Source organism: Megascapheus bottae, chromosome 7 (genome assembly GCF_031878675.1).
Source record: "Megascapheus bottae isolate mThoBot1 chromosome 7, mThoBot2.hap1, whole genome shotgun sequence".
Classification (NCBI taxonomy): Eukaryota; Metazoa; Chordata; class Mammalia; order Rodentia; family Geomyidae; genus Megascapheus; species Megascapheus bottae.
In genome coordinates, this window is record NC_143515.1 from 67,459,586 (window position 1) to 67,482,305 (window position 22,720).

Below are 22,720 nucleotides of genomic sequence, written 5' to 3' on the forward strand. Positions count from 1 at the left end.
CTAGGCTTTGAGCAAAAGAAGCTCAAGGACAGCACCTGAGTTCAAGCCCTAGTACCAACCAAAAAAACAAACAATAACAATAACAAAACAAAACCTCCATCTAGTCTATAGCATATGGCTACAGAATGAAGGAGTGAAAAGCTGCAGGAGAGTGAATGGAGAGACCAGATCCAGGAGCAGAAGTTGCACAGATGTCCTGGGGTGTGTGTAGAGAAAACATACAAGAAGAGACAAAGAGAATCAGCTGTGCTATAAGATGAAGGCATATGAGTTGATAAGCACACTAAGAATCAGATGAGCAAAGTGACAGTAAGGAGTATGAGATGTCAGGGTTGAGTTTGGTGATTTTTCAAGTCTGTATCTTTAAAATTTTGATGATACCAGAATATATTGTCCTGTCTTTATTAACCTTGAAATCTGTGTATGATAGGACTTTGGCTAAATTTCTAGAAATTTTAAAATGGACAAAAAAGAAAGGATTTGGTCACCAGAATTTTGTTTTTGAAAATCAGAGAGCATTTTGTTGTTAAATACTTCAAATATTAGTATTAATCTTTTCTTTCATTATTTTGTACTGGGACTTGAACTCAGGACCTGGGTGCTATCTCTGAGCCTTTTTTTTGCTCAGGGCTAGTGCTTTTTGGTAGTTAACTGGAGATAAAAGTCTCATGGACTTTCCTGCCTGAACTAGCTTTGAACGGTAATCTTTAGATCTCAGCCTCTTGAATAGCAAAGATTTAGAGGCTTTGAGCCACTGGAGCCTGGCATAATTTTTGTTGTTATTGTTGTTGAGAAAGGGACAAGAGAGGGGTTGGGAATTTGGCCTAGTGGTAGAATGCTTGCCTAGCATGCACAAAGACCCGGGTTTGATTCCTCGGTATCACATATATAGAAAAAAGCTGGAAGTGGTACTGTGGCTTAAGTGGTAGAGCTCTAGCCTTGAGAAAGTCCAAGGACAATGCTTAGGTCCTGAATTCAAGCCAGAACAGGCCAAAAAAGAAAAGATGTGACAAGAAAAATACTTTTTCTGAGAGTCTGTTACTCTTTTCTTGACTTCTCCCTCCCTGCTGAAACCAGTGAGAGAAGTAGATCAGAATTCTAAGAAACTTCTGTCTAATGCCTCAGTTCTACTTGGTGTAACTTCCTGCTGTAGAAACCTTCAAAGGCTCCCTGTGGTTTGACAATTAAGCTCCTTCTCAGTAGACTTGACTCTTCCAGTCTTTATCTCTGTTTATACTACTAAGTAGGCCCTTCTTGTTTTTCCAGTATGATGTGCCTATTTCTGCCTTGCATTTCCCTTTCCCCAGACCCCAACCCTACCCTACTCTCTGGGGTTACCCAGTATCCTTTTTCTTCCTCTGTTCGAATCTTTTCTCTCTCTTAAAGTTCTCCTTTTCATTTCTATCTGTTGTAGCCAGCCTCCTTGTCAGGATCATTTTCATCCCTTTGATGACCCACTTGTCTGTATTATTTTATGTTTCAGTTATATAATGTCCTAAACTGCTTCAGGAGTCTATAAATAAGACTGAAAGTATATGAGAACAGAGATAGTACTTTATATTTCTTTGAATTCCTTAATGAGTACAGCTGAATTCTTAATGAATGTCTGTAAGGTTGAGAGGGGAAACAGCAGGCATTCTGATTGTAGTAAAACTAAATATTCTGGTCCAGGAGTTTGGCCTAGTGGTAGAGTACTTACTTGCCTAGCATGCATGAAGACCTGGGTTCAATTCCTCGGTACCACATTCATGTACATACATACATACACACACATGTACACACATATATATGTGTACATATATATGTACATGTGTATATATGTACATATATATATGTATGTGATCCAGAAGTGGTGCTGTGGCTCAAGTGGTAGAGTTCTAACCTTGAGAAAACCCAACGACAGTGCTCAGTGCCAAGCAAAAGCACACAAAAAACAAACTAAATCTTCTAAGTTGATTTAACTTGATTAAACTGCTGGAGAGTTTTGCCAAGTAGATCTTTTTTTGCAGTTGATTATTATGAAACCCATTTCCTGTGAAGTTTTGAAAATTAAGATTAATTGGAAGAATCTGTTTTTGAAAACCAGTGAGAAATGCTCTTACTCCTGGTAGCAACGTATGATAATTGGTCTGGTCACAGTGTTTCTAAAGTGGAACTCTGTGTTCATAGAAGTGTTCATTTATGGCTGGCAACATCTACAATGGTTTGCTAATGATGCTGAAACAGCTTAAGTGAAAAATTGTCCCCCATGGTCTTATTTGAATTGTAGACTGTGTGTGTGCATAGCGCACATATGTGTATGTGTGTGTGGGGTGGGGGGCAGGTACTCAGGCTTAGCTTTTTTCAGCTCAAGGCTGGCACTCTAACACTTGAACTATACCTCAGCTTCCAAAATATCAAACATTTATTGGGTCTGGGATAACCAAGAAAAGTTATGTAGATTGGGTTAGTTTGAATAGCAAAAGAGAGGCAGAATGTGAGACTTCTTTCCTCTGAAATGAGAACTTCCCTGTCAGAAGGCTCAGGTACCTACCTGTAAATTAGGGTATCACAGTGTCTGTTGGTGGTGACTCACTGTCTGCTTAGCTTGGCAAGGAGCTAAGAGGGGTATTTTCACAAGGTTGGGTAATGAGGACTGTCTTTAGCAGTCCTGTGTATAGTTTATTGTCTGTCTGTAAAATGATAGGTCTATGGAAAAAAATCATGGGAAGCAGTCTTGTTCCTTGTGGGGAAGTGTGTGCCCTGCAGGGCTTCTAGGGGTGGGGTTCAAATAGCAAGCTTATTTCCTCCATTATTCTCAACAAATATTACCTGGTTCACCCTTTCATTTAGTGTCTTGGATAAGAATTAATAGTCACTGTTCATTGTGTTACTTAAAAAAATTATTGTAAAGGTGATGTACTGAGGGGTTATAGTTACATAAAATAAGGTAATGAGTACATTTTTTTATGGACAGTGTTCCCCCACCTTTGTTTTCTTCTGCTCTCCCTCCCACTGTGGGTGTGTGTGGTGAGTATGTGGTGAGTGTGTGTGCACATGTGCGTGCCGGTCTGGGGGCTTGAACTTGGGCACTGTCCTGAGCTGCTTTGGCTGAAGGGTAGCACTACTTGAGCTACAGCCCCGCTTCTGATTTTTGCTGTTTATGTGGTACTGAGGATTTGAACTCAAGGCATCGTGCATGCTAGCCAAGTAGTCTACTCAGCCACATCCCCAGCCTCTTCTTCTCTTTTTTTTTTTGCCAGTCCTGGGCTTGAGCTCAGGGCCTGAACACTGTCCTTGGACTTTCTCAAGGCTAGAGCTCTACCACTTGAGCCTCAGCACCACTTCTGGCTTTTTTCTATGTATGTGGTACCGAGGAATCGACCCCGGGTCTTCATGCATGCTAGGCAAGCACTTTAACCACTAGGCCAAACTCCCGGCCCCCCAGCCTCTTCTTCTCTAAATCTTGCTTGAAAAAAATCGATTCTAGTAGGAACTTGACTTTGGAAGTGGTAAAACATGCATGTTTGTGACCTGGAACTACCTTGATTAGAGGTAGCTAACCGTTCAGTTTGAAATGTCACTTGACCAACATATATCAGATAATTTCAGATGTCTGATGGGAAGGGTTCAGAATGAATTCAAAAGAAGACAAAAGAATCAAATTGTGGGGTATCAGCTAAGTTTACAGCAATTTTTTATTTGTGTGTCCCTAAGGAAGAATGCTGGAGTTCTAAAGAAATATTAGAAAAGTAAATACACATTTTTTTTCTCATGCTGTGTTTGAGGCCAGTTAACTTACGGCAAACTGCAGTTATGCTTAAAGTAGATGGAGGGGTTTCAAAGCCAAGAAAAGCATCCACAGCAAAGAAATCAGTGCTAAACTTTGGCTTATGGGGCAAATAATGTAGAGGGAGAAGTTAAAAAAAAAATCACATGATCTAAGGAAGTAAGATTTTAGGAATACCCCCTCCTTTACTCATTTTGTTGGTTCTTTTTTTTTTTTTTTTTTTTTTTTTGCCAGTCCTGGGCTTGAGCTCAGGGCCTGAGCACTGTCCTTGGACTTTTCTCAAGGCTAGAGCTTTACCACTTGAGCCTCAGCACCATTTCTGGCTTTTTTCTATGTATATGGTACTGAGGAATCGAACCCGGGTCTTCATGCATGCTAGGCAAGCACTGTACCACTAGGCCAAATTCCCAGCCCTTTGTTGGTTCTTTATGCCAAGTTATATTTAGGTCTTAAAATAAGTACCTCTAATATGCAGCTTTAATTGTCTCTAAAGTGTATTTTTTTACTTTGCATATATTTTCACTTGTGTTCATATTTCCTTTTGAAATATGTGAATAGGCTTTTTGATAGTAGAAACTGTATTCACAGTTGTAGATGATGACATGCAGAGTAAGTGTAGAAAATCGGTTCATAATTAAAGTCTTAAATTTAGATCCCATCCTTGGGATGTACTGTTACATACTTACAGATTCTTAAATCTGAAGATTCAGCATTTCTGGTCTGTAAACTTCTCTCTCTCACATTTATTATGATCTTTTATCTCAAATATTTAATCACTTTTTTTTTTTTTTGGTGGGTTATGGGGCTTGAAAACTCTGGGCCTGGGCACTGTGCCTGAGCTCTTCAGCTCAAGACTTCTACCCAACCTCTGGGCCTGGGTGTTGTTCCTGAGCTCTTCAGCTCAAGGCTACTGCCCTACCTTGTAAGCCACAGCCCCACTTTCGGTTTTCTAGTGATTAATTAGAAATAAGAGTCTCAAGTTCTTTAATACCCTGGCTAGCTTTGAACATTGGGCCTCAGATTTCAGCCTCCTGATTTCGCGCGCACTTCTCGTCCAGCAAGAAAGAAGGCACGACACACAGGTTACAGCTAAAGCAGGATCCTTTATTCTTCTCTCTCTTCTTCTTCTTCTTCTCTCTGAGGCCTCTCCTCCCCGCTCCTTCCTCCTCTCCTGAGGCTATATACAGGCAGTGGGCCCATCAACTCATGCCAGCTCGCTCAGGCCCTCCAATCACGGCTTCACACGCTCCAGTCATGCACCCTTCATGCATCCGGCCACGCAGAGACCAGGCTTCCGCTAACAATGGCAGCACTCCCCAAAATGGATGCCGGCCTTCATCTGGTCATGCGGCGGCTATCCCTGAGTCACGCAGCCACCAGCACCGCAGGCGGCCCCACAGTGAAAGGGAGACTCACACCTCCAGGTCCCGCCACCTCGCGGGAGGGACTGGGCTCCCCACATCCTGAGTAGCCCCCAGGCCCAGCTTTAATCACTTCTTTTACCAGCATTTACAACTCTTTCAACTTTCATGGTATTTTTCCTTCTTGGGTTTCCCATTGCCACTTCAGTTAAGCTTGCGATACTTAAAGCATGCCTGAAACAGCACACTGGCAAGAGAGGAGAGCTTCTAATTTCCTGAATCATAGAATGTCTGGCACAGCTCCTAACTCATAGAGTCATCCTTTGGTCTAGATAGGTGGCCTTCGCTGGGCTTCTGGAGAACTTCAGGATGGGGCCTGGTTGCCAGGGGAATCATCTTGAAGTAGAGAGTTGGAATGTTGAGTCCCAACCCTTGGGGATTTGAGAGGGGCTAAAAGTCATGGCCAGTAATTTGATCAATCATGCTTGCATAATGAAGCTTTCACAAAACCTGAAATGCCTGAGTTTGGAGAGCTCTGGATAGCTGGCACACCGGTGGAAGGCATGGAACCTGCTAGCCCTTTCCCACATACCTCAGCCTGTGCATCTCTTTCATCCAGCTGCTCATCTATGTCCTGAGTGTAAAGTCCTTTATTAATAAACAGAGAGATATAAGTGAGTCTCAGATCTGTGAGCTCCTCTAGCAAATTAATCAGACTCAAGGGAGGGAAGTTATGAAAAGCTCTGATTTAATAGACTAGCCAGAAATGTAAGCCCAACTGGCTTCTAAAGTGGGTAGGGGGAGCCACAGGCTTTCAGACTGAGGGATTTGATGTCATCCATCTTCAGATAGTGTCACAAATGAATCAGGACATCTAGCAAGAGCCTGCTGTGCACCCATGTGGTGTCAGAATGATGTGCTGAGTGAGAGGCAGGGAAACTGTCCCTTGTTCCAGTCCTCTGCTCACCCCATCTCCTATCTGGACTGCATTGAGTCACAACAGGATTCTGATCAGTTTAGAGAGAGTTGATATTTTAATAGTGAACGTAGTCTACCTCTAAATCTTCTTTGATTACTTTGATTACTTTCACTAATATTTTATAGCTTTCAGCATGCAGTTGTTTAACATGTTTTTCTTTCTCTCTTTCCTCCCTCCCTTGCTCGCTTGCTCCATCCTTCTTTCTCTCTCCCTCTTTCCCTCCCCCTCCCTTCCCCCTCTTGTTCTTTATTTTTTGCCTCCTTCTTTAAAAACAAACAAAAAAAGATTTTTATTGGGCTGAGAATGTGGCTTAGTGGTAGAGTGCTCGCCTAGCATGCATGAAGCTCTGGTTTCGATTCCTTAGTACCACATACACAGAAAAAGCTGTAATGTAGTACTATGGTTCAAGTAGTAGTACACCAGCCTTGAGCAAAAGAAAGAAACTCAGGATACATCCAGGCCTTGAGTTCAAGCTCCAGGACTGGCCAAAAAAAAAGACGTTTATCAATGTAAAGGCCATCTTAGTTGAGAATTATATCTGTTCTTTTTTTGAATATTAGACTTGAATTTTATTTTTTTGCATTTTTTTATTGTAATTAGTAAAAGTGTTACGTGATATTTGCCAGATAGAAGGTGCATTAATTCACATACATTGATTCCCTTTCACATGTCTTGGTACCCATTTTCCTCCCCCCCCACACCCCCCTAGATTTGAATTTTATGTATTATATGTAGCAAAGTTGAATTAAAAGAACATTTTTTGGTGCTAATCGAGTTTCTTGAGTTGTGCCTCCTTGCTGTGCTCATTTGTTATGCATTTTTAGTAGATTCTACTGCATTTCCTTTTTTCCTTTTGATAGGTTTTGGGGGTTTTTCTTGATGGTTAATTGGAGATAAGAGTATTGAGGATTTGTCTGTTCAGGGTTGGCTTCAACCCTGAAGATTCTCAGGTGGGTGCTGGATGTGGTGGCTCATGCCTGTAATCCTAGCTACACAAGAGGCTGAGATCTGAGGATATGGGTTCAAAGCCAGCCCAAGCACTAAAAAGTTCATGAGACTCTTATCTCCAATCAGTCACCAGAAAACCATAAGTGGTGCTGTGGCTCCAGGGGTAGGGCAGTAGCCTTGAGCTGAATCTCTCACGGACAGCGCTCAGGCCAACAGTTCAAGTCCCACGACTGGAAAAGGGGAAAAAAAATTCTCAGGTGGTTCCACATAGTAATTACTATAATATCCTGATATAGCCATATATACTATATGCATCTGATATATTCTATATTATATATATATCCTTGAAAAAATATATATAATCTTGTATTTTTTTTTTTTTTTTGGCTGTCCTGGGCTATTGCTCAGGGCCTGAGCACTGTCCTTGGACTTCCAGCTTTTTTCTATGTATGTGGTACTGAGGAATCAAACCCAGGTCTTTGTGCATGCTAGGAAAACACTACCAGTAGGTCAAACTCCCGGCCCCCTCCTTATATCTTTAAGGATATATTCCTGAATTACATTCATATCAGATAACTTTGCCAGGCATGTTTGGGGCATGTTTGGTACAAGCTGGTGGTCCCATCTAGTTGGGAGATGGAGGCAGGAGCTCTGTGAGGTTTGAAACAGCCCAGAATAAATATCCTTGTCTATAAAGCAAATGGGCTGGTATGTAGTTCAATCAAGGTAGGCCAGCGCTCTACTACTTGAAGTGTATTGTTCAGTCTCCACACATAAACAAGAAGAAAACAATCAAATAAACAAAAACCCCACCAAAACACCTCTGTTATGGATTTAATATGTTTAGTTGATAGGAAACTTAACTCAGATGCATTCATTTGGCTTCTGCCTACAAGCCAGTAAAAATGACTTTACTGATGGTTTGTCAAACTCATTTCCAGGTAATCACAGTTAAGCAAACCTAATATCTTTTCCTAGTAAGGATGAATTTTCTAGAGGATAAAACATAAACAAAAAACCCAGGGTATCTAAATGTGGTATTGCTGCAAAATTTAAGAGGAGAAATTGGTTTACTCTAAAAGGCTTGGGTGATATATTTGACTGCTTTGTGGTTTCAGATAGCAATTATTTCTAATATTTATTTTGCAGTGAGGGCCGGGGCAAGTTGACCGTATTTTCAGTTAAAGCTATGTTAGCAACCATGTGTGGTGGAAAAATGCTGGACAAATTAAGATGTAAGTATTTTCATATTATTTGAAAAGAATTTTCAAATTAAGTCTTTCAAACAGTTTTAATTTAATGTTTTTAGAACTTTGGATGATGATATTGAGCTTTTTGGGGGGAGGGGGTCTTTGGCAATGAGTGTATGAGTTATGCCACCTGCTGTTGACTGATTTAATTTAAAGGAGAATACTGAAGAGGTTCAGAATAATGATGTTGACATTTTGAAAATGCTCTAAAAATATTTACACTATTAACATGCTTGAAGATGATTATACTTGGACCATTTAGTTGGAAAATTATTTTAATAGCTTTTTCCAGGTTTGTCAAGGTTAGTCTTTTTCTTAATTAACTCCTTTCATTATCAGGTAATATTTACTATGATTAAACCGTTTCTGTACATAGAGGCAGACTCAGGCATAAAATGATGTCTATTTTGCTGTTTAAATTTTTCGTTTAGTTTTTGTTATTTCTATTTACCACTTTGGCATTTCGCTGTTCACTAGGTACTATGGAGGAGGGTTAGATGAAGTCAGAGAAGGGAAAATTCACAGCCATTTAATTTTGCTGCTTTTGTGGTTTTATTTTATTTTTTATTGTCAGAGAGTAATGTTACAGGGTTACAGTTACCTTCACCAGGTAGTAGGTGCATTACTTCTCACACATTGATACCCCTTCTCATGTTTTTCTATTTCTTTCCCCTCTCTCCCTCCCAATCACCTTATTTTTCTCCCTTCTCTTTTCTATTTCAAATTAATATTTGATTGCTTATTTAATACTGTCTACAAGATATGGTGCTTTACAGAGATTCTTTATTTTGTGTGTGTGTGTGTCATGGGGCTTGAACTCTGAGCCTAGAGCTCTGAACTCTGTCCTTGAGCTCTTCAGCTCAAGGCTACCACCCTACCCTTGACTCAAGCCCCACTGCCCGTTTTCTAGATGTTAATTGGAGATAAGAGTTTCAGGTACTTTAGTGCCAGGGTTGGCTTTGAACTGTGATCCTCAGATCTCAGCCTCGTGAGTAGCTAGGATTACAGGCGTGAGCCACCACACCCAGCTTGAATTTTTTTTTTCCAGTCCTAGGGTTTGAACTCAGGTCCTGACCATTGTCCTTGGGCTTTTCCTCAAGCCTAGCACTTTGCCACTTGAGCGCCAGAGTAACACTTCTGGCTTTTCTATGTATGAGAAATTGAACCCAGGTCTTCGTGTATGCTGGGCAAACACTCTACCACTAGGATTACAGGCATGAGCCACCGTGCCCAGCAATTTTGTCCAATTTTGATGATGCCAGGTTTAACTATATATTATCTTTATAGTCAATAGAGTGGCCAAAAATAGTTTTAATTGCATATTCTACATGACTTAGGAGTCTTAAGTTTCTGCAGTTAAATATGTTAAACATTTACATGGTGTCAGCTCCCCTGGTACACATTAAACACTTAATTTGTAAGTATCAGTTAAATCAATTAAGTATCAATTAAATAACAATGCAAAAAAAGAATTTATTAACATTGATTTTTATATCATATTTCAAATGACAAGTTTAATAACCAAGTGTTCAAAAAGGGAATCTCTTATGTACAATCACTGGGACTTAGTTTTTAGAATTTAATCAAAATTAGGCTAAGGGTTTGTATGTCATAGAAACGTATTAATTTATGAAATAAAACATGTCTATAGAGTCAAAAAATAATGCAAGCTGTAGTTATTAAGTGAAAAGGTGGAAATTCTAATATGCAAGGTATAGAAAAGGGTCCAGGTGATTACAGTTCTTTCTTTTGGGGGGTGACTGGTAGTAGGTATCAAGAATCCTAGGCAAGTACTCTAGCCTCTGATCATAGTCTTTTTGTGTGTGTGAGGGAGGTCATGGGGCTTGAACTCAGGTACCTCTCCCCCTCCCCCCCCCCACTTTTTTAGTAATACTTGGGCCTTGTGGGTTTTTTGGGTTTTTTTTTTTGCCAGTCCTGGGTTGAGCTCAGGGCCTGAGCACTGTCCTTGGACTTTCTCAAGGCTAGAGCTCTACCACTTGAGCCTCAGCACCACTTCTGGCTTTTTTCTATGTATGTGGTACCGAGGAATTGAAACCTGGTCTTTGTGCATGCTAGGCAAGCACTGTACCACTAGGCCAAACTCCCAGCTTGTTTTTTTTTTTGACAGTTCTAGGGCTTGAACTCAGGGCCTGGGCAGTCTTTGGGCCTTCTCAAGGCTAGTACTCTGCCACTTGAGCCATAACACCGCTTACGGCTTTTTCTGTGTATGTGGTACACACATACCCAAGGCTTTTTTTTTTTTTGTGCATATGGCAGGTGCTCAAATCCAAGTCATTCCAATGCAAGGAGATGCAGTTATGGCAGATGGGATTAAGGAAGAAAGGAATTTTAAAAGAATAAGATGATCAAATTCCTAGTTTAGGAAAATCCTGGAAACCCCAAATGAAAGCAAACTGGAGGTCACACTTAGCTTTGAACCAAAGTGATTTAGGTGAGTCAGCATATTTTCTAATGGAACCATCTTGCAGAGTATTGGGCCATGTTTTTTTTGTTGTGTTGCCAGTCCTGGGGCTCCGAATCAGATGCTGGGTACTGTTCTTGGGTTTTCTCATTGCTAGTGCTCCACCACTTGAGCCACAGCACCACTTCTGGCTTTTTCTGTGTATGTGGTACTGTGGAATCGAAGCCAGGGCTTTGTGCCTGCTAGGCAAGAACTCTGCCATTAGGCCACATTCCCGACTCAGCACTGAACTTCTTGAACTGGCACAAAAGGACACATGCACATGCCAAGGCAAATAGGAGCTGTCAGGTGTTTGGGATGCCAGATCACTGCACTTGCACATGGACAAACGAGATGTGACTATCTAAAAATCACTGGTTGCTAGGCACCGAGTGTGTCTTACTCAGATTCATTTTAAACATGGTTTAATCTACTTAAATACATGATTATGAACCAATGTTTCTGTATGTTTATGTATTTGATAGCCAGCTTTTCTGTACTGTGTACCTCCATTAATTGCTAATGATCAAGTAGCAGCAGCAAACATGACTAATAGAGGCTTAAAGAATTTGGGCTTTATTTTCTCATGTAAAAAGTTCAAGTCCAAAGGCTGGTAAGTGGCCAGTTTGTACTGTGACCTCAGGATGTATTCAGAGACTCTAGTTCCTGGCTTGCGGCTATGCTCTTTTTTTCTTCCTTAGGATCATAAGCAGATACTCTTTTTGTCTCAGGGCTTATGCTCTCCTTCCCAGCAGAAAGGACGAAGAGCTGCCTCCATAGGAAAGCAGATGGTTTTCCAGCATTCTACTCAGAGATACAAAATGCAAACGAGGCTGGGAAGTCATTCTTGAAGGGGACCCAGCATCACTCTCCGTAGGGTGATGGGAGCAGAGGTGTGGAGTGGGCGCCTTGAAGTATTTGCCATATCCCATCCTGACCCTTTGTTTTCATTCATTCTTAATGATCATTTTCCTTCATTGCAAGAACAACAACTAGCTATTAAAAAATCCAATCACTTAGGCTCTTCCTGTGCTAGCATCAAGTATTCACATTTGTGGTAACATTTCAGCCCTCCTTGAACCGTAGCCCCAATACTCTGTCTGCAGGATGGTTCCACTTCAAAATGTGCTGACTCACCCAGATCACTTTGGTGCAAAGCTAAGTGTGGTATCTTGACCTCCAGTTTGCTTTCACTTGGGGTTTCCAGGATTTCCCTAAGATAGGAATTTAACAATCCTATTCTTTAAAATTCCTTTCTTCCTAATCTCATTTGCATTGAAATGTCTTGGATTTGACCTCCTGCCATATGCCACTATTGCAGCTAGGACCACCATATTCATGAATCGTTTACAGGGTTTTCTAGATCCATGATTTCTCTTTGAGTCACCATCATTAACAGTCCATTTGGGGGGAGGGCAGTCTTGGGGCTTGAACTCAGGGTCTGAGCTCTGTCATTGGGTTTTCTCCAGGCTAGCACTCTACCACTTAAGCCAGCACCACTTCCAGCCTTTTCTGTGTATGTGGTACCAAGGAATCAAACCCATGTCTTTGTGTATGCTGGACAAGCACTCTACCACTAGGCCAAACTCCTGGCCCTATTTTTTTTTTTTTTTTTTGCCAGTCATGGGCTTGGGCTCAGGGCATGAGCACTGTCCTTGGACTTTCTCAAGGCTAGAGCTCTAACACTTGAGCCTCAGCACCATTTCCGGCTTTTTTCTATATATGTAGTACCGAGGAATCGAACCCGGGTCTTTGTGCATGCTAGGCAAGCACTCTACCACTAGGCCAAACTCCTGGCCCCTATTTTTTTTTTTTTAATCTAGTTTTCTACACATTCTTCCCTAGTTAAAAAGTTTTTTTTTTAAAAGAATTTATTAACATTGATTTTTACATCAGATTTCAAATGACATGTTTAACAAATGAGTATACAAGAAAGGAATCTCTATATACAATCACTGGCACTTAGTTCCTACTTAAAAAGTTTTTAAGCCAAGTCCAAATTGCTGTAGTTTTTTGTCCAGGTCCTTCGTCCCTGGTCCCTGTCTACTAGTAGGGGGGGATGGGGAAAAACACACCCCAACCAGGCCAAGCCACAAGAGGAAGGGGCCCACTGTCCTCCCGCACTCAGCCTTCTTACTCTGGAACACGAACAGAGATGCCACGCAGCTTCATCAAGGCAGGAAGATCTCTCTATTCCCTAAATCCCTCCTCCTTATATTGGGTGAGGGAGCCTATCAGTATACAAGATGGACAGGACAAAGGTCTACGTGTTTTATCCCTGCTACAAGCCTTAGCAGAAAGTTATTAGACATGGCATTACTTGGCCCCCAACTTCTCCCCTGTTTTTATCTTAAAAAAGACAAAACTTAGGGTATGTGGGGCTACCACCATAATAGATCGGCTGTGCCTGCCTTAGGTGTCTCCAAGCTCATTAGTCTTCTTACCGTCATGGGATCAGCAAGTCCTTTTTACTTGGCTCCTGTCAGGTTGATAGGCTAATAGCTGGGACTTTCCCATCTTTAACTACCAGCCGTCTATTTAAGCAAACCAGACTTGAGGAGATGCACCTATTTCCATGGGAGCAAACTCTTGTCGCATTAGCATTCACTTTCTGCGTTGACTTTGTATTATTTTAGCCAAGCAGTATAGACATATTATAATTATAGCACACAAAAACAAATCCAAACTGATCAATCCTGCCTATCTTTGATCAAGTCCCAAAATCTGATTAACAATAATTATTTGTGTGACTTATTCAAAGCATTCTCTGTAGGAACCACAGTGGCAAGGGCAATACTCGTGGCAGTAATGGCAGCTACAGATGTGGCAATGGCTACCACCATGACCAGGAAAATACCAAAGTCTCCTCTACTGATAAGTGGGAAAGCATTCTCCTCTGCCTGTACAGGCACTGGTATGGGCTCTGACTACAACAGCCAGAGAAAACAGGAAAACATTCCAACATTAACTAAGAAAACAACATTATTGAAACCAATAGAAAAAACAAAGTCTATCACACAAGCCATAGGGAATAGCAGGGCAATGAAAGAATTAGAAGAGTCTTCCAATCCTCTTCCCTTTTTGTTTTACTCTGATCCCTTCATTTTAAGGGGGTTATGGGCAAAGATCCATTTTTCTGTAACTTCTTCAAGCTGACTCAGGGGCGTTGTCTCTATATTTTGCCAGGGACCCCAAAAAGCTTTAGCCTGTTTTCAACTATTCTGCACCTGAGCACAGGCTTTCTAAATCACTACCACTTAATTCTTTCTCTTTCTCAAGTACTTTTCCAAGCGTCTCTGCGCTTCTTTTCACCTGTTCTTAAACTGTTTACTCTCGTATAAGTTGCCACATAGTTTAGACTTAGATTTACTCACATAGCATGCTAACAATTTAACCTTGAACATGTTTACTCACACCTATTCACACACACATTCATACTCGCGCAAAATATCGGTCGTTCCAGTCTGAACCCATTCAGTTCTATTCTAAAATTGCCTCGCCCTTATACCGCTCTGGCCAGAGACTCCCGCGAGGTTCCTCCCTGCCATGCCCGAAGTGACCTGCACTTCGAAGGTGATCTGGGAATAAGCTGTTAAAATCTTTTACTATTAAAACACCTAGTTTCTTCTGTTGTGCTTGCCTCTCCGCTTTGACACAGCTGCAGCTTCTTTGGGGTTGTCTTCTTTATGGGTTTTTTTCAGGTTTCTCAGGTTTTTCACTTTTCTTTAGCCTTAGCTTTGGGAGAATTTTTGGTTTTTCTTTTTTAAGCACTCTCATGCCCCTTTGATGCCTCTTTCGTGCCTCTTTCGTGCCCCACGTTGGGCGCCAGTATGTCCGGGTCCTTTGTCCCCAGTCCCTCTCTACTAGTAGGGGGGATGGGGAAAAACACACCCCAACCAGGCCAAGCCACAAGAGGAAGGGGCCGCTATCCTCCTGCACTCAGCCTTCTTACCCCGGAGCACGAACAGAGACATCACGCAGCTTCATCAAGGCAGGAAGATCTCTCTCTCTCTCTCTCTCCCTCCCTCCTCCCCTGTCCTCTCTCCTCTCCCCCCTCCCGACTCTCTCCTCTCCCCTCCCTCCTCCTCCCTCCTCTCTCCTCCCTCCTCTCTCCCCTCCCCTCCCCCCTCTCTCCCCTCCCCTCCCCTCCCTCCTCTCTCCCCTCCCCTCCCCTCCCTCCTCTCTCCCCTCCCCTCCCCTCCCTCCTCTCTCCCCTCCCCTCCCTCTTCTCTCCCCTCCCCTCCCCTCCCTTTCTCTCCTCTCCCCTCCCCCTCTCTCTCCTCTCCCCTCCCCCTCTCTCTCCTCTCCCCTCCCCCTTTCTCCCCTCCCCCCTCTCCCCTCCCCCTCTCTCCCCTCCCCCTCTCTCTCCTCTCCCCTCCCCCTCTCTCCCCTCCCCCTCTCTCTCCTCTCCCCTCCCCCTCTCTCCCCTCCCCCTCCCCCTCTCTCCCCTCCCCCTCTCTCCCCTCCCCTCTCTCTCTCCCCTCCCCTCTCTCTCTCTCTCTCTCTCCCCCTCCCTCCTCCCTCTTCCCTCCCTCTCCCCTCCCCTCCCCTCTCCTCTCCTCTCCTCCCTTCTCCCTTCTCCCTTCTCCTCCCCTCTTCTCTCCTCTCTCCTTTCCTAAATCCCTCCTCCTTATATTGGGAGGGAGCCTATCAGTATACAAGATGGACAGGACAAAGAGGTCCACGTGTTTTATCCCTACTACAAGCCTCAGCAGAAAGTTATTAGACATGGCATTATTCGGCCCCCAACAGCTTTTCAAAATTTTCTTTCCAATTTTTTTCAATTTTTATTCTTAGTGTGAGTGATCTGTTATAGTTACAATATTGATCCTTACAAGGTCTGTTCCCTACTCACTACCTGTAACTGTCCCACCCTACAAATCCCACTCTTTTGCTTGTGATCCTAATATGACCCTAACCTGTTTTCACCTCATCATCCAAATCCTGTTTCAGGACAGCTTTTTAAATTTCTTTTAGAATTTCATTGTCTGATCAATCGTTTATCTGATTGTCAGCATACTTACTTCCTACTTCTCTCTCTCAGTCTCTCTCTGTTTCTCTCTCTCTCTCTTTTTTTTTTTTTGAGGTAGTGGGCCTTAAACTCCGGGCCTGGGTGCTATTCCAGAGCTGCTTAGACTCAAGGCTAGCACTCTATTACTTGAGCCACAGTGCCACTTCTAGTTTTCTGGTGGCTGATTGGAGATAAGAGTCTCTTGGACTGGGCATGGTGGCTCATGCCTGTTACCCTAGCTACTCAGGAGGCTGAGATCTGAGGATCAAGGTTCAAAGCCAGTCTGGGCACAGAAGGACCTGAGACTCTTATCTCTAGTTAACTTCTAGAAAACAGGAAAGCTCAAAGGCAGGGCAGTAGCCATGAACTGAAGAGCTCAGGGACAGTGCCCACGCTGAGTTCTAGCTCCATGACCCACCAAAACAAAATAAAACAACAACCCCCGCCCAAAAAAATGAAAATAAAACAAACAAAAAAGAGTCTCTTGGATTTTCCTGCCCGAGCTAGCTTTGAACCCTGATCCTCAGATCTCAGCCTCCTTAAATAGCTAGGATTACAGTGTGAGCCACCAGTGCCAGGCCTGTCTTCTTTTCTCTTCTTTTGCATTGCTGGGTGAACCCAAGACCTTATGCATACTATACAAGAACTCTTCCATTGAACTACATTCCCAGCTCATATCTTTGTTGGCTCTTCAGTTTCCTCACATGTGACTTGATTTCTTTAAATTTCTCTATTTCCTTTTAGAAGAGTATCAGTCTGTCTTTCAGCTTTTCTGGTCTGTCCACCGAAGACTACATTTTCTATGTTTTTTTTTGTAGCTGTTTGTCATATTGCGTATAATAACTGATTGATTGATTGTGTGTATGTGAGGGGGGTGGGGCTTGAACTCCAGGCCTGAGCATTGACCCTAAACCTCTTCAATGCAAGGCTAATGCTCTTTCCTCTTTTAGCCACAGCACCACATCTGGTTTTCTGTTGGTTAATTAGAGATGAGTCTCATGGTCTTTTGTACCAAGGTTGGCTTTGAACTATGATCTTCAGATCTCAGCTTCCTGAGTAGCTAAGATTACAGGTGTGAGCCATAAGTACCCAGCTCTTTTTCATGATTTATGCTTTTTGTTTCATACCAATAATGACAACATGTTTATTGTGCTTAAAACTTCTTAATCCATTTGATCCTAGTACATGTGTTTCTGAAATTGGTATATCTTGTCCTCTTTGTTGATTTTTTTCAAAGTAGTTACAATACTAAAAGAAGGAAGTATTTGGTAAAGTATATGGTAGCACTTAAGATTAGCATTTGTTGTCTGAAACTAGAAACTCAGATAGTGTCTTTCTCGTACGTAAATTTATTTTTCTCTTCCGTAAAGAAGTCCAGCAGTAGATAGTACTGGGCTGGTTTGGGGGCATCATGTGGGACCCGAGCTTTCTCTGTTATGTTTGTGGGGTCACTTAGCAAGTTTCTCATAGCCCTTCTGCCTACAGTCTTGACTTCCAGTCACTTAGCCACGCTACCACATCCTGCTAAAAGGAACCTGGAAAGATTGATCTGTTTTATTTTGCTGCACAAAGTGAAATTAGGACAAGTATTAAGTGGGCCCCGGGAGACTTACCCATGATGCTGGGCAAGGTGGGATTTCACAAAACATTATTTATATCTTCGTTCTGTTGTACTTAGAATCCGTGGAGCTCTACAGTTCCTCCTATGTTGTATTTCCATCCATATCGAGAGTTTCTTAGGGGAGAAGGACCATGTTGTGCCTCCAAACACTAAACAGCAGGGCACCATCAGCCTACAGGTGTGATATCAGATATACCTCCTTGTTACTTAGGAGGCTGAGATCTGAGGATCACTGTTCAAACGCCTGAACATGCAAGTCTCTGAGGCTCTTTTATTTCCAGTTTAAGCCCCCTATCCCCCGCCCTGCCTCCTGCCAGAAAACTGGAATAGCACTGTGACTCAAGTGGTAGAGCGCTAACCTTGAGCTGAAGAGCTCAGGTACAATGCCCAGGCCCAGACTTCAAGGTCCACAACCGACCAAAAAAATTAAAAATAATAATAAAAAAAAACCACACACATTCAGCATCTGTAATTCTAGCTACTCAGAAGGCTGAGATCTAAAAATCTCAATTCAAAGCCAGCCCAGGCATAGAAATCTCTGAGACTCTTATCTCCTAATGACCAACAAAGAGCCAAAAGTGGAGGTGTGGCTCAAGTTGTAAAATGTCAGTTGTGAACAGAAAAGCCAAGTGAGATTGCAAGGCCCTGAGTCCAGTCCCAGTACTGGCAGAAACAAAATGCAAACAAAAAAAACCCAAGCCAAAATAAAACGAAAATTACCTAACAAAGTGCTTGGCTTAGAACTTGGGATGTTGTATCCAGGAGTTTGGCCTAGTGGTAGAGTGCTCGCCTAGCATGTATGAAGACCCAGGTTCGATTCCTTGGTACCATATACCTAGGAAAAGCCAGAAGTGGTGCTGTGGCTCAATTGGTAGAGCTCTAGCCTTCAGGAAAGCCCAAGGACAGTATTCAGGCCCTGAGTTCAGGCCCTATGGCAAAACAAAACAAAAACTTGGACGTTGAGCTTTTTAAAATTAATTGATTTTATTTTCTATAGGACCATATTGCTTTTAGCCTCTCACTGGATTTCATCTTATATTGGTTTTATTTTTTATTTATTTTTTGCCAGTCTTGAAGCTTGAGCTCAGGGCCTGAGTACTGTACTTGGGCTTTCTCCAAGGCTACAGCTGTGCCTCTTGAGCCACACCACCATTTCCGGCTTTTTTTTCCTATGTATGTGGTACCAAGGAATTGAATCCGAGCCTTCGTGCATGCTAGGCAAGCACTCTACCACTAGGCCAAACTCTCAGCCCCTGGTTTTAATATTGTTACTTGGTTTTCGGTGCCAATCTTGAGGCTTTACTCAGGGCCTTGATGCTGTTACTGAGATTTTTTTGCTTAACACTAATGCTCTACCCCCTGAGCTATAGCTTTACTTTCGTTTTTGTGGTGGTTGATTGGAGATAAGAGTCTCACAGACTTTTCCTGTCCAGGCTGGCTTAGAACCGCAATCCTTAGATCTCAGCAGCCTGAGTAGCTAGGATTTGAGCTACCAGGTCCTTGACAGTATTTTTACTTTTAACTACAAGCTAGAGACAGTGCTGCAGATTTTCATTTCTAGGTTAATTAATTTTTCTTTCTTTCTTTTTTGCTAGTCCTGGGCCTTGAGCTCAGCGCCTGAGCACTGTCTTTGGGCTTTCTATACCAGTTGAGCCACAGCACCACTTCTGGCTTTTTTCTATGTTCATGGTACTGAGGAATGCATGCTAGGCAAGCATTCTACCACTAGGCCAAATTCCCGGCATCTTTTTTTTAATGCCTTAAAAATTACCTATGGATGACAATCTGATTTTATTTTATTTTTACTAACATGTTCTATTTTTTAATACTTCAAATAAACCTCACTAACATGCTCTGTTTTTTCTTAATACTTCAAATAAACCTCAAATTGAACCTAAAGAGTGATGCTTCTATGTGTATTACATATATCTACTCTATAGACATAGATTACTTTTTCTTTTTGGCTGTGGGGCTTGAACTCTTGGCCTGGGTGCTGTCTTTGAGCTCTTCAGCTCAAGGCTACTGCCCTGCCCCTTGAGCCATAGCACCACTTCTGGTTTTCTAGTGGTTAATTGGAGATAAAAGTCTCTGGGACTTTAGTGCCCGGGCTTCCTTTGAACCGAGATCCTCAGATCTGAGCCTCCTGAGTAGCTAGGATTACAGGCATGAGCCACCATGCCTGGAGACATAGATTACTTTTTAAACTATTATTATAAATATACAAAATGTGAATTTTCAGATTGCTATTTAACCCATTTATTTATTTTTTATTAAAGAATTTATTAACATTGATTTTTACATCATATTTCAAATGACATGTTTAACAAACAAGTGTTCAAGAAGGGAATCTCTATGTACAGTCACTGGCACTTAGTTTTTAGAACATAATCAAAATTAGGCTAAGGGTTTGTATATCATAGATACATATTAATTTATGAAATAAAACATTATAACTATAGAGTCATAAGTTTTTATGTCTATGTAGTTATGTTTATATTTCCAATACCCTGTCCATAGCATTGGGTATGCAAATATTGAGTCCTCACTCTTGTACTATTTGGATCTAATAGCCAAATATTAAGGATACCTTGTGCCTTTTGTTCCTTTGGTCTTGACTTGTCTCACTCAACATGATTCGCTCTAGATTCACCCATTAACTCACTTTTTTTTTTCCATATCCTCTTTTTTTTTTTATTGTAATTAGTAAAAGGGTTACATGATATTTGCCAGATAGAAGGTGCATTAATTCACATACATTGATACCCTTTCACATGTCTTGGTAAAACTAACTTTTTTAAAAAATATTTTTTATTGTAATTAATAAAAGGGTTACATGATATTTGCCAGATAGAAGGTGCATTAATTCACATATATTGATACCCTTTCACATGTCTTGGTCCCCATTACCCTCCCCTCCACCCCCCGCCCCGTCTTGGTTTTCCCCCTTCCCTATCCAATTTCAAATAACCAAATACAAATAAACATTAACTCATTTTTTAAAAGAAGCGTAGGAGTTTGAAAAAAAATAGTTCATATTTGTTTCTTAAGTTTTTTTAGCTTTTGGTTATTTTTCTTATTTTCCCCAACTGTGGATGAAAGGAGAAAACTAACTGGGGATGAGATCTACATGAAGATAAATATATAGTAGTATTTGAAACTTCCCTTTATGTTCTTGGCCAGTCTTTATGTAAAAATAGAGTTTTATAATGTCAAAGTATCTTGGAATGGGACAATGTATATGGATTTTTAAAAATTTTATTTGGAACTCATTAAGAGAAAGAGAACTCACAAGAGAAAAAGTATTTCTTGTCATTTCTTTTTCTCTTTTCTTTTCTTTTTTTTTTTTGCCAGTCCTGAGCTCAGGACCTGAGCATTGTCCTTGGACTTTCTCAAGGCTAGAGCACTACCACTCGAGCCTTAGCACCACTTCCAACTTTTTTCTATGTATATGGTAATGAGGAATTGAACCTGGGTCTTTGTGCATGCTAGGCAAGCACCACTAAGAACCACAAAATATTTTAAACACTTTTTTAAATGTTTTCCCTCATGAGTATACAGATATATCATTAGTAAACAAATACACAAATTATGTACAACTATCTTATCACCAAAATGCTAATATATCTATATATACTCAAACATGAACTATGTGTATAAACACAGATTCTAGGGAATAAAGACAGGCTGTTATGAATTTTTCTTGGAACAAAGTTTAGCATAAATAAATATATATATATATATTTTGCATACTGACAAAGAGTAGCTGTGTGGACACACTGATATCTTTGGCTTGAATTTTAGGTGTGATATTAACTCATGACTGACATTGGTTTATTTTTGGGTGGAATATTAAGTGATTGGGATTGAGGACACTTGTTAGCAAGATAGCTACATAGCATTAATAAGAATGAGAGTAGTTAAAAACCATGGTAACTTTGGGTACCTTTGCATAATACTGTTTTAGGAGTATGCATGTAGCAGAGCCGTTAGTAAAAAGCTGATATTTTCTTTTAGTTTGACATTATTTGGTTTTGTTCTCTTAGATATTTTCTCCCAGATGTCAGATTCCAATGGCTTAATGATATTTAACAAGTTTGACCAGTTTCTGAAGGAGGTTCTGAAGCTCCCAACCGCTGTCTTTGAAGGGCCATCTTTTGGTTATACAGAGCACTCGGTCCGCACCTGTTTTCCCCAGCAGGTAAGGACAATTTGACAGAATTCAGGACTGGGGGAGCACTCACTCACCTGTCCCTTTACTTTTGAGCAGGTTTGGCAGATGGCTTCTAGGCTAGGCCCTGAATCCTGAGTAGGGGAGGAAAAATAGCTTTGAAGAAAGGGGATAGATGAATAAGAGGGAAACAAAGTACCTGCAAGTTATTTTCTGGGAGAAGTGGGGATTTTTTCTATGGGAAAAAGGTAACATTTGCCATAAAAAGTGTTTACATTATTGCCCCTAGACATATATTACTTTTCCAAATGAGGTCTTTAAACCGTGAAATGCAGGGATGGTGCCATTTTACATTAATCTGAACATTATCATCCCTGAGGTCAGGATGTCTCGCCTTGCCAGGAGCATTGTACAGTTGCACTTGGGCATGCTGTGGTTGTGACAGGCCATCATTTCCTGCACACTGGTGAACTTGATCGCAGCTATTATTGCCACTTCACTTGAGGTAGATCCACTTTTGGTACCACATGTGCTTTCTTTCAAATGTTCAGAGAGCACTGTGATCTGGCATTTTAAAAAAGTTTCTGAACCAGGCCCTGGTGGCTCATGCCTGTAATCTTGGTGGCTCACACCAGTAATCCTAACTACTCAGGAGGCTGAGATCTAAGGATCTTGGTTCAGAGGCAGCTTTGGTAGGAAACTCCATGAGAGTCTTATTTCCCATAAAAACTACTCAAAAAAGTCAGAAGTGGTGCTGTGGCTGAAGTGGCAGAGAGCTTGCCTTGAGTAAAAGAAGCTCAGGGACTGTGTCCAGGCCCAGAGTTCAAGTCATAGGACCAGCAAAAAATGTTTCTGTAAACACAGAGAGATATAAACAGAGCAGAGGAAAAGAAATTTATTAGCCTGTGTTTTCCTGCAAAGTATCAATCAGATATTTACAGCCTTTAAAAAAAAAAAAGAGGATATCTACAAATAAATGAACTATTACTTGTTTTTTCCTTTACTGAGAGATGACCAAAATAATTCCTTGTAACACCAAGCATTTCATCAAGGTAGAAAAGCTACCAATTCCTCTGATTAGATGAAAAAAATTTCAGCTCATCAAGAGGGTGGTATGGTATGATCAGCTGACATGTGATAGTGATACTAAAC

The 22,720-nt window shown here is 41.4% G+C and overlaps 1 protein-coding gene across 1 annotated transcript in view; it reads left to right on the forward strand.

The window, feature by feature from the left end:
- Window positions 1-22,720, forward strand: part of Dtnb (dystrobrevin beta) — a 185,181-nt gene that overhangs the window by 35,718 nt on the left and 126,743 nt on the right. Inside the window, 2 exon segments of the mRNA XM_090337586.1 lie at window positions 8,207-8,292; window positions 21,444-21,598. Of these exon segments, the coding sequence (XP_090193712.1) occupies window positions 8,207-8,292; window positions 21,444-21,598 (241 nt within the window).